At 41.7% G+C, this 12,959-nt stretch overlaps 1 protein-coding gene across 1 annotated transcript; it reads left to right on the top strand.

Annotated features, from left to right (window-relative positions):
- The first annotated feature begins 2,080 nt into the window (after positions 1–2,080).
- On the top strand, positions 2,081–10,671 carry LOC120999294 (heme-binding protein 2-like). Its single transcript, XM_040430165.1, has 4 exons — positions 2,081–2,227; positions 5,452–5,581; positions 6,932–7,103; positions 10,497–10,671. The coding sequence occupies exons 1-4, from the start codon at positions 2,081–2,083 to the stop codon at positions 10,669–10,671; spliced, it is 624 nt and encodes a 207-aa protein (XP_040286099.1).
- Positions 10,672–12,959: the final 2,288 nt, after the last annotated feature.

Raw genomic sequence — 12,959 nt, 5'->3', positions numbered from 1 at the left:
ACAGTTTCACTACCACAGCAGACTACCTTTGCATGTTTCTTCAATTCAGTGTTCTTCACCAATATACAGGCTCTCTGCATCCGCGAAACAGCAGATTTTTTATATGATTCTTCACAAATAAATTCGGATCGAATCAAATCTTTTTGCAAAATTCAGCAAACCGCCCTAATCAAATTTTTGAAAAATGTGCTCATCTCTAGTTGCGGCAATTAATCACGTAGTGAGTGCGGTGATGTCACCACAGGTCCTTCTATCTTCATTCAGCAGCACCTGCGGTGAAGTCACTGCGCTTACCACGTGGTGAGCGCGGTGACATCACTGCAGGTCCTGAAGAAAGAACAGGATACCATCTGCGCGATCAAGTGGATGAGGTGAGATTTTTCTTCTTATTTTTAACCCCTCAATTGATATTTTATTTAGCATTCTGTCTTAAGAATGCTATAATTTTCCGTTATAACCATGTTATAACAGAAAATAATAAAGTGAAGTTCGGGTCCCTATTGACTTTAATGGGGTCCGGGTTCAGGGTCAAGTTTGGGTCCCGAACCCAAACTTTGACTTAAAGTTCGGCCGAACCCGGTGAACCCGAACTTCCACGGGTTTGCTCATCCCTACAGGGTACACATGTGCTATGCCAGCATTTAGTGAACCTCCATAAGGCACGGCAGGAGCAGCAATGTGCGTTCCTGCCCGTACTCCATGCGCTGTGGCCAGATTCATATACTGTAGAGCCAGTAATCCGTACACCGCTGACAAGTCAAAGGTGTACAGAAAAGTGGATTTTAAGCGCACAGGGAAAGTTGCGCTTTAGTTACTCTTTAAATCTACGCCAGCAAGGGAGCTGATGTAGATTTAAGCAAGTCGTACAGACGGCGCCTCTACATAACTTAGGTGCATCAAGCACCAGCGCAGGGATTTATTAAAACCAGCATCTAAAACACCAATCTTAATAAATGACCCCAATGTTTTATTAAGGGATAATAAATGAGGCGCAAATTAAAGACATGTCTTGTTAATACGCCTGTTTTCTTTTACGCTAAAAAGTCCGCTTTCACACGAGCATACTGAAATCTGTCCGTATTCTGGCTCTGAATTAGTCCACTTTCACACAAGAGTATTTGCAATCCGTATATATGGCCTGGATTTTATGTACCAGAAGCTGCTGTTATATTAATGAATACGGCTATTCATGTGGGAGTATGATTTCTGTCAGTATGTGAAATCTGCAGCATTTCCGAGTTTTTTGCGTATTTGTTTCCAAGTACGGCCATTGCAGGCTATGGGAGTGCATCAAAAATGCGGGGAGGAAGGAATACGCATATATATCCTCATGAAATACTGAAGCAATACTGGAGACAATACTGATGATATATCATCTGGAATCCGTGCGTAAGGCCTGGGCTACACTGCGACTTTTTGTAGCGCGGCTGATTGATTTGAACTATTGAATGACAGCTGCAGTCCTAGTGAATGCGTTTAGTTGAATGCAATCTTGTGGACTGCAGCTGTCATTTAACGGTTAAAATCAATCAGTTGCGCTACAAAAATTTGTATTGTAACCCGGGATACAGCTACACTGTGGCATTTACAGTATCTCGCAGCACCGTCCTGCAACATTTTTTGGAATGATAGTCATGCTGCGACGCAACCAAGTTTGTGTGTGAGTTGCACGCAGTCTCAGCATGTCGCAGTGACACTGCTGACTATAAAAAATGTCATGTAACAAATGTTGTTGTGTAGCCAAGCCCTTGGGCTACAGCTACACGGCGACATGTGTCGTGCGACATTCATGTTGCATGACATTTATTGTAATGATAATCTGTGGTGTCGTACTGTGATATGCGACATACTGCAACATGACAGTCGCCAAAAATCCATCCAAGTTGCACTGCGACACTGAAGACTATCCTTACAATACATGTCACAATGTTGTTATACCCCTATTGTCGTGTAACAAATGTCGCCATGTAGTCCTAACCTTACTTTAACTTGCTGATTGGGAAAGTTAAACGAGTTCTCTGCTCCACCCATATCCACCTCCTATATCAGCAGCTGAGCTCCCCCACAGACACATCCAGCCATGGAGATGAGGAGAAGACTTCTGCTGGGGCTGCTTGCTGTACTGGGGATTGCAGTGCAGGCGTCTGATGTCTCCAGTCAGAATAAGTTGCCTCCATTCTGTGGCTATTATGATTGTCCAAAGTACCAGCTGGTGAAACAATATAATGTAAGTACGGGGAAGGGGCTGTGGGTGTAGTGGGGCAGATTTTATGATTTATTCTCTGTTCAGAGCTAGAGCCATGGCATGTCTAATGATTTATTGTTGTCCATTCACTTATTAATGTTTCCACCTAATGTTGAAAAATGACCAGTTATTTTCCATAAACTGGTAAAATATCTTGTTCTGTCCTAGTCTATGTATCTAACTGGGAAAGTGGGCTTGGTGGAAGTGACTTATCAGACCTGGTGTGAAGGAAAACTGCATTAGTTGCCCATAGCAACCAATAAGAATCCACCTTCATTTTCCAAAGTAGCTCTGAAAAATAGAAAGTTGGAATATGACTGGTTGCTATGGGCAGCTAAGCCAGTCTTGGCAAATCTCCCCCAGTATGGTTGCTACTAAATGTCTTGGTGGCAAATCTCTCTAGAACAGAGAATCTGCCTGTTAATGCAGTGGTTGTTCTGTGGCAGAAGGTCTAGGCAGATCTGCTGTCCTGGAGTCTGTGGAACCTCAATAATGCTGATTATGTGATGTCTGATTATCACTTTTGGCTCATTAACTTCAGAGTAATAGAAATCATTTTAGTTTGTTGGAATTATTTTTCCTGACTCAAAATATCACTTGATCTAGAAAATCCCTATAACTTAAGGCCAGTGTGAGATGAGCATGTTTATTCCAGGAAGTGTGTGGATTATTTATTTTATTCCCCCCCCCCCCTCCTCTCCTGCCTGAATGCTGCTCTTCTGACCAACTCTGTAAAATTATGTGTAATGCTATGGTTTCTGCCCAACCTCAGCTATAATGAACTGTACTGATGGCTTTATGTGGGTACAACTCATTACAGCAGGAGCACACCATTTGTATAGCACTATATTGCAGTGGTGTACCTAGAGAAGCAAGGATTAAACCAGGCTCTCCACACAGGACAAAAGGGTTTCTGCCTAAACCCCTTTCAATGACGTGTTTTTTTTCCCCACTGCCTCATTTTCTAAGTCGTTCCTTTAGAGCAGGGATGCTCAACCTGCGGCCCTCCAGCTGTTGCCAAACTAGAACTCCCAGCATGCCCTAATAGCTGTAGGCTGTCCAGGCATGCTGGCAGTTGTAGTTTGGCAACAGCTGGAGGGCCGCAGGTTGAGCATCCCTGCTTTAGAGGCTAGAGTCCTGACCAAGTTTTCACCCCCAGTAAAAGAGGGGCTGATCCCAACTGGGCCCCCTCTTGCCCTGGGCTCCATAGTGGTCACATGATCTGCTACTATGGTAGTTAAGCACTTGCTATAATGCCTGGTGTCTGTCCTAAAAGCAGTGTTGAGACCAGGGAATGATGCTCACATGGAGTGTTTTCTGCACCCACTTCAAGATGGTGGGAAAGTTGTGTGCGTGCCTGGTGGTACATCCAAGAAACAGGATTTTTCTACTAAGCGGTGTCTGAGCAGTGCGGCGCAAGTGTATAAAACAAGCAAGTATCCATACTGTTTTAATAGTCCAGAACAGCCAACAATAGTGGATCCACTTTCTCAACCATGGCCAAAAGTCCTGCATTATGTCCTGATCCAAAGGACCCTCATGATGGTGGTTGAAGAGAAGGCTTAAGTAATATTCATGGCCGAGATCTTACTTTTTCAGATGGTTTCTTCTGCTCAAGCTGTTTTGGATGCTTCAAACAGTCCCAAACCTTCATCAAGGTCCTGTATTCCATCCCAGACTAGTAAAACTCCACCTGACATCCTGGAGGTTGAAGACCTTGCCTTAAGACAGAAGGGGTTGTCAGACGCAGTAATATCCACAATGTTGCTAAGCGAAAAATCAATAGCCTCTAGGATTTATTTAAGAACCTGGAAAGACTTCTTCCTTTTCAGACAATTGACTTCAACCAGATTCCATTAATCCTACATTTTTCTTTTAGAGGTTTTTTAATTTATTTATTTTTTCTCACTCCCACTACCCTCAAAGTTCAGGTTTCTGCCCTTGGTGCCTTTCAGACACAAGTTGGCTGATTCTCTGCTAATCAAACTATTTTTTGAAGGGAGCTATAAGGCATTTTCCTACCTCACATTCCATAATTCCACCTTGGGACGTAAGGCAAATAATTTTAGTGGCATTTAAGATCTCCATTCTCCTGGCAATCACAACCACCAGAAGACTTTATTTAAAGGATTCAAGCCTTTATGTAAATCTCCCTATCTCAGGATTGTGGAAGATCACATTCACAGACATTGTCATTTTCCTCCGTAAAGTAATTTCTAATTTTTCATTGACAACAAGAAGTATCTTTACTGTCCTTCTGCCCATTTCCTTTACAGATAAAGAGAAGAAATTCAACCATCTGCATGTAAGGAGATGTGTTGACATGCCTAAAAATCAGTTTCAGAAAATAATTTTTCTCCAGTACCAAGGACCTAATAATGGTCTAGCTGCCAGCAAATCAACTATTGCCAGAAGGATCAGAGATGACTTTTTTTTCCTATACCAGAGATCTGCAACCTCCAACTGGATTAAACCCCACTCTACCCATGCTGTCTCTACATCCTAGACCAGGCATGCTCAACCTGCGGCCCTCCAGCTGTTGCAAAACTACAACTCCCAGCATGCCTGAACAGTCTACTGCTTTCAGCCTACAGCAAGGCATTGTGGGAGTTGTAGTTTTACAACAGCTGGGGGGCCGCAGGTTGAGCATGCCTGTCCTAGACAGACTACAACTGTTTCCTTAGACCAGATTTGCAGAGTGGCTATGTGGGCAAACCCAATAACATTCTTTAACCATTATAAGCTGGATGTTCTCTATCTCCATAATCAGGACTTGTCTTTTGGTTGTAGAATTCTGTTGGCTGTTCCACCCTACAGTCCTTCCTCTGACTCTTTTTTTGAGTGTCATTGTGGAAGCACCAGGGAATATGGTTAATTACCTTTACTGGTTTTTATTTGTTCTCTTGCATCACTTCCGTGTCCTTTCTCATTGACTGACTGAACCAGTAAAGGGTAGGAGGCCTTTTAAAATCCTATGCTTCTATGTGGTTTCATGTCCTGGAGGTGGGGACACCCTCCTGTGAGTTCTGCTGTGGAGGCTATTGGGGGGGGGGGGGGGGGGGGGAACAATTACCGGTAGCAGTAATTAACGCTTTCTTATATCTGCCTGTATTAATTTATGCAAAATGAAAAGTAGTTGCTTGTCTTTAATTGGCCAACCTATTTGCTTGCTTTCTTGTATTTTATCTGAGCTCTCACATTTTCAGGACTTTGAACTTCGTCGGTATGAAGAAACTCATTGGGTGACTACTCCACTAGACATGTACATTTTTGACATGGGGATGGTGACCAGCTTCAACCGTCTCTTTAAATATGTCTCTGGAGGCAATGCTGAAGGTACTTTGCCCCCTAACTTTCTTATTATAGGCTCTGTTTTGTAACACTATTCTTGCCATCCAAATGATTGACACAATGTTAGAACAAATTAGTTGACTGCTCTGATTTGCACAAAACTAGTAGTTAAAAACCATTCTAAGAAAAGGCACCCAGTTCTGTAAGGTGACAACAGGGTATACTAGTCTCTGGGATATCAACTACTGTAATACATTATATAGATCCTGTATTTTCATGCTTAATCTATGTGCACCTTTTTGGGGACGTTCTATTGCATTTTACTCACTTTAATTAAAATCACATTCAATTGATCTTTAGTTAAACTTGAGACATTTTCTATGTACAGCATTAAAGGGGTTCTACAGAAATTAAGAAAATGAATTCTTTAAGTATTCCCAAATACCTTTCATTAGATATGATGGCTATTTATTTTTTTTGTCTAGGGAGCAATCATTAGGAAAAACAAAATGGCCACCATCCTGTTAGTACACTCTAAACCTGTAATCAGAGGACTAGTTACTGCAGAACACTGAGGTAAAGAGCTGCCTCATCCTCACCTAATTGTTCTGAAGTAACAAGTCCTCCTGTGATTAGGACAGGTTTTGTGTATACTAAAGGGACAGCAGCCATTTTGTTAATCCTGATTTGATCCCCAGACAAAACGAGCCATTATAACGAAAGGTATTTAGGAATATATTTATAATGAAGTAATGTATTTTAATGTTAATTCCTGGAGAACCTCTTTAAGATTCTCTAATAGCCAACTCTGAATTTTCACTCTGTTCCATCAGGCGGCTCAGCTTATGGCATCCTTATCTCTGAACTTAAACACACTATAGCTCAATTAAGTGTTTGACCTTTTAGTAACTTAGAGATGAGGGTTATTAGATGCAAGTAGGATTCACACAGCTAGACAGTTAAAGCTTTGACAGCAGCTAAATATTTTTAATAAAGACAAATTGGAAATGTGTTTAGGCTATGTATCTTCAGGGGCATTTTAGGTCATTAAATTTGACTCTTTAGCCTAAAGTGCTTTAACTTACTATATGAAAACCTCCAAACCCATGCTGGTGTGCTGTGCTTTCTAACACTGGTCATCATATAAATGAAGTCTGGCCTTGTGCTTACTTGAGGCAATCTTTTTGTGCAACAAGCAAAAGCATGAACTGTATTGCCAACCCTAATTCTGAAAGTCAACTACTGGATGGCAATAGGTACTGTACATAAAATTCCTCCTTCATACAAGAGGTATTGAGATTTAGCTGTCCAGTGAAGGGTTTTGCCGACTGTTAATGCATGTTCTATTCAGTGTCTGTGAAATGTCTCACTTTTCAGTCTGCTTCCTTTCCATAGGGCTGAAGATGAGTATGACTGTACCTGTGGTAATGTGTTTGCCACTGGAACTACCATCAACTAAGAATGCCACAATGTCCTTCTTTGTGCTACATGCTGTGGAGAATCCTCCAAGACCTACAGACCCTGAAGTTTACCTGGATACATATCCTGCAGCTTCTGTATATGTCAAGTAAGTCACTACTGGTTCAGATCATGGTCTGTTTGTTCTGTTGTATCAAGTAATGTTTAAAAAAAAAACAAAAAAAAAAACTCCCAATCATGCCTCTGATGCAATTGTAAGGTCCTGATGGTTGCCATGATGGCCGGGGGAACCTGCCATAGGCAGGTTCTAATCAGGTCAAATGTTAGTAAGGCCTGTCTCACACTTGTGTTGGACACATCTGGCTGGAAACAGCTTGCTGGATCCAAGGCTGCCGGAATGCTGTCTGGCCGAATTAACTATATTGGTGACTGGCAGAGACTTGGCCATGACCTGGAAAATATGCTGGGAATAGGCGCTGTTTCGGCATGTTTGCCAGGTATCTGTTAGTATCCGGCAATGCAAGATCCAGATATCTCTGGCAGGCTGTTCCCTGCCAGGAATGTCTGACTTAAGTGTGAAACAAGCCTAAAACTGACAGTACAATCCACTGCAATAGGTGATTGGCTTGTTGTATGTTAGTCCTCCACGTTGCATTTAAAGCATTTTTTTACTTTGTCTTAAGTTTAAATTGGCCCAAATTTTTCACATCCACTCGGCCACAATTGCTTAAATGAAAAAAATAAATTAAATATAACTTGTATTGCCACATCTGTAATCTCTTCTATGAAAAGATCGCATTAATAAAATCTACAGCCCATCCCACAAAATGCATAACCTTTATATTAATACAAAATAGAAATGTAGGATGTTAGTATAAGGTGTGCTAGGGACACGGGACCAAAAATCCAATGGGAAATTCCACTGTGGTTTTTGGTGTTTCTGCCACATGTACTGTAGGCAGTTTTTGTGGTGGAAAAGCTAGTAAATACCCTTTTTAAAAAGGGGTGAAATCCTCTGTATAAACTGGCATGCTACAATTTTCAAATACTGCAGCTCTTCTATTTTCTTACACCGCATGTGCATAGCAACTCAAATTGGCTTCCATGTTGCTGATGCTGTACAACAACGCAGACTTGCCACACAAATCCAGCGAAGTGATAATGTGTGAACCCATCCTTAAAGGGGTTGTCCGGGACCAAATGTTTTTAAAAAAAACACGTCTACTCACAATGTACTTCTAAGTAAAGGCCTCCATAAATTTTCAGCTATTTTTGCCACTTGTATGTGGCTCCAACAGTCCCCCACTCATTGTTTATATATCTGTTTATCTTTACCTGACTTCCGGCTGCACTGCCCTGTGGGTCCTGGGGCAGCGCAGCATCAGGTGGTTACAGCTGTCTCTCTGCTCCGCTGTAACTCCGCTCCTCATCAATATTCACCATTCATTCTGAAGCTCACTGGACTGGAGGGGCAGGGTTTAGTGGGTGTTTAAGGGGCGGGGCTTAGTGGGATGTCGGCCAGCCGCTGTAACTCCGCCCCTCATCAATATTCACCTCGATTAATTTGCTGCCAGTGACGTCACCGGGCTCCCTGAGCAGCAGAAGAGGAAGCTTTGCTTGCCTGCAAGGGACCCGGAACGTCACTGAGAAGAAAACAGTAACTTCCGGCCATGAATTTCAAAGATTAAAACGGGGCTGCAGAAATCTGTGACAAAGGTACTACCTGCTTGTATGTAATGTGTATGCCACACTTATACTATTAGAGCAATGTCCCCAATCCCGGACAACCCCTTTAATGTGATTTGTGATGCAAATGTTTTAAGACATGAGAAGCTAGACAAATCTGGTATTGTCATAATTGGATTCACCTATAGAATGGATGTAATGGCACCCCGGGCATAAAAGGGGTTAAAACCGTTTAGGCAATCTTCCCCTTCCAGAGCTACAGGCACAGCTACTTACAGAACACCAAACTCCCGAACAGCATAGCACTCAACTTCCGAATGGAACCTCCCAAATAGCTGCTAGCAGACGAGTAGGAAACGCACCCAAGCGGCTTACACTCCTAGCAATCAGTCTCTAACAGCATACAGTGAATCCCCCCCCCCCTTCCCCAAGAACGAGACAAGGCTCTGTGAGGGTCAAGCGGTGGTCAGCCAGAGCTGTGTGTTTATTCTTATACACATTAGTACCACCCACAGGGTTTTGTAAAACCAGTAACCCCATACAATACACTCAGACACTCCCACGCAAAATCCCCCCCCCCCCCCTGATACAACTACCTTACACAATGGGTTAATGTAATTATCACAGGCAGGAGAATAGTTTTACACAATGTCTTCTGTCCTGGAGACAATTGGGAAGTAATCCAACTTATCTCCAAGGGCAGAGGCAAAACTTCATTAGCCACATGGTAGCGAAAGACATAAGAATATTTAACTGTAGCTATTGTATAAAAAATAGACATTTAACATATCCCCAGATAGCTCAGGTCTGAGTGTATTTAATTAGGTGAATGGCACTCAACTACACAAATACAGTTCAATTGCCATGGAGCCAAATTCTTTCATATAGTCTTTGCAGAAGAAAATCAAGCATTTCAACATGGGGCCATTGTCTAAAGGAAGCAGGCGGGCAACCAGGCTTCTCCAATGCAATGCGGCGAGATTGGTCTCGTCACAATGGATATCATTGTGAACCCCAGAAACTGATTGCCCAGTTCATCTCCCAACAATAAAGGGCTGTCCAAAAAAACAAATGTACCAAACTACACTTTGCCCTAAAAAAAAACACAGCTCAGTCAAAAGTTGTGGCCCGTATACCATTACAACAGATTCCATGATACAAAGTTCATATGCTTCCCTTCTGAGCACTGCAGTACCCATTGCCAACCAATGTGTTGCTTTTAGACGTTTAGTAACACACCTACAGGATGGCTTAGTTGTACTCCATAAAATGTACTGGTATATTTGGATTAAAGCTACACCCTCATTTTTTTCTAATCACTCTTAAAGTTATGTGACTTGAAACATGCAAAGCATGTATGCCAGATTTTAGCACAACTGCACCAAATGGTATTTTCAATGCTGAATCTCAGCTCACTGGTTCCCCCCCCCCCCCCCTAGAAGGAAGAGCTGCAGCATGTTTAAAAATATGTAAGACCAAAAATTACACTTAAATGCTAGTAATAAAGTTTGTGTCACGAGTTTCCACCTTTTTCAAATGAATGGCTAACCATGTAATTGCCCCTGGACATGGGTGTAGATCTGTCTTATTGAGGTGGAGATATGTCCTGAGCAAGGATACAGCAGTAACTCTGAAGAGCTAAGTTTAAGGGGAGACTTATCAAACTGGTAAAGTAGATTTGGCTTGGTTGCCCATGGCAACAATCATATTCCTCTTTTCCAAAGTAGCTGAAAGATGGAATCTGGTTGCTATGGGCTATTGCAACATTTCTACTTCACACCAGTTTGATAATTCTCCCTCCAATATATGTAGATTTTCTTTCTGTTGGATGTTCATGTGAACTTTCTATTCTTAGGTCTTTTGGAGGATATGCCCTAAATGAAGCATATGCTGAGCAAGCTAAAGCCCTAGCAGAGAACCTGAGGATCCTTGGTCTGCAGTTTGATGATACATACTTCATACGTGCTGGCTACAATTCTCCTTTTGACTTTTTCAACCGCCACAATGAAGTGTGGTACATTGCAAAGTAAACTCCTCTCAGGAGGGGGATTCCATCATCCTTCTGCTGCTCTTCCCTGAATGTGATCCCCATACCTTCTTGTAATATCAGAAGGACATGGCGCTTGGAGGTTAACCTGCAAAAAATGTAACAAATGGCTGTAATTCCAACATTGCCTTGTACGTAGCATATTATCATGGATGTTCTCTTTGGTAACTGACTTTGCAGCATTAAAGTGTTATTTGCATGTTGTGGCTCTTGATTTATCTACCTGTTTGGATTTGCCTATCGATAACACCCCCTCAAAATCGGTGCTTTTATTTACAACATCACATCAAGGTGTGGAATATGTTAAGTGCAAATGTGCAGTTCTTTCAGAAATCTACACATGTGGCAGCTCTGAGGAAACTCTTCAAATCCCTGAGTAAGATCTTGCACATCTGTGATGTCTATGGCATGGTGGGATTTTTATTTTTTCACTGTGGACAATCTTGCTGATGAAGCAGCATATGACAGAATGTCCACAGAGGTGTAGGCTGTTTCCGGGGCTACAGGCTCCGCCACCTGATATGGTTTGGGGGTATATGTCTGGATCCTTCTTACCATGAGTGATCCAGGCTGGAATTGTCACAGGCAGAGGCTCCCTATCCTGTACCCTCAAGTCCAGAGGTTCCCAGATAGCAGACATGCTGGCAAATAGTGATAAGCAGCATGGCCAATATTTGAATTTGCGATATTTCACGCATTTTTGGATAAATATTCACCATAAATTTGAGAAATCATGATCTCCAGTCCTTGTTTGCTGAATTTTTTTATATTTTTTTTTTTGCAATCAAGTAATGTCATATATTCGCTGATTAAATTCACAATTAGAATATTCAACACTATTCATGAATATATAGAACTATATTCTAAATATTTGTTAATTCTCAAAGTGGTGGTATTCGAATATTCGTGCTCAACACTACTGGAGAAGGGGGCTTAACAAACCCGTTTTTTCCTTCTGGGTAATTGGGCCCTGATAGGTGCCCTGATAGGTGCGTGAGTATCAGAACAGAAAGGGGGAGAGGATACTTAAAAGGGTGAACCTTTTATCCCCATCAGCTACCACAAGACAGACTAATGACATTTGTGAATTATGTCCTCTGTCCCTAAAATCCTGGCTTCTCCACATGATCCCATTGATTTGGTCCTTACAATTGACCAGATAAAATTATAGGTCCATATGTCCACAACTTGCACCCCAGCATACCACTTTAACTATCCAAGATGAGGACTGTGTCACCACACTTCTATTCCCAGAACAGAGAATTTTATGGCTGCATATACACATATACTGGGCCATCGGGGGGTAGGAGTAGGACACTTGTCCTAAGGACCTGGGCCATTCACCAGGGAATTATTTGAAATGTGAATGCTGTATTTATTTTCTGGCTCTATAAGTATCACAATCTACCCTAATGGATAAACTCCACACAAACAAAACTATGCCAAAAAATCTTATTTCGCAAAGTGTAATACCCAGTGATCAAAAAGTCATATGCACCCCAAAATGGTACCAAATATCACCTTATCCTGCAAAAAAGAGACCCTACCTATGACAATAACCCAAAAAAATAAAACTATGGCTCTGAGACCCTTAACCGTTTTCTGTTTCAAAAATACTTTTGGCATTTCATCCGCACCAAGGATCTTCACGAAACTGGTAGTAGAAATGTTACCCTCCCTCAGGAAAGAAGGACTAGTAATTTTTCCATACCTAGATTTCCTCCTACTGGGAAGTTTGGAAACAAACAGCCACACAAACCTTCCTACAGAAAATTTCCAACTTGGGTTGGCTGATAAATATAAAAAAAATCTTCCCTAATTTCGTCATCCAACATAACATTCCTCGGTGTGATGCTAGACTCGACAGCCCAGAAGTCATCACTACCTCTGGAAAAAAATAAGACATCGTAGGGAAAATAGAGAAATTCCAAACTCGGGACAGCACCTCGATGAGGAATGCCATGAGCATCTTAGGTCTCATGAACTCCTGCATAACAGCAGTTGCCTGGAGCCAAGCCCACACCAGGACCATACGATCCTGGATATTAACGCCTTAAGGACACAGCCTTATTTCACCTTAAAGACCAGGCCATTTTTTGCAAATCTGTCACTAAGTGGTGATAACTTTAAAACGCTTTGACTTATCCAGGCCATTCTGAGTTTTTTTTTTTTTGTTTTTTTTGTCACATATTGTACTTCATGACACTGGTAAAATGAAGTTAAAAAAATTCATTTTTATTTTTTGAAAAATACAAAATTTAGCAAAAATTT

Source organism: Bufo bufo, chromosome 4 (assembly GCF_905171765.1).
Source record: "Bufo bufo chromosome 4, aBufBuf1.1, whole genome shotgun sequence".
Taxonomy (NCBI): domain Eukaryota; kingdom Metazoa; phylum Chordata; class Amphibia; order Anura; family Bufonidae; genus Bufo; species Bufo bufo.
This window is presented reverse-complemented; position numbering and strand designations above follow the sequence as displayed.

Excerpts from the sequence above, each read along its gene's own strand:
- LOC120999294 (XM_040430165.1), top strand. The coding sequence starts at position 2,081 with ATGGAGATGAGGAGAAGACTTCTGCTGGGGCTGCTTGCTGTACTGGGG. Across the intron at positions 2,228-5,451 it reads AGCTGGTGAAACAATATAAT|GACTTTGAACTTCGTCGGTA; the intron begins GTAAGTACGGGG and ends TCACATTTTCAG. Across the intron at positions 7,104-10,496 it reads GCAGCTTCTGTATATGTCAA|GTCTTTTGGAGGATATGCCC; the intron begins GTAAGTCACTAC and ends TTCTATTCTTAG.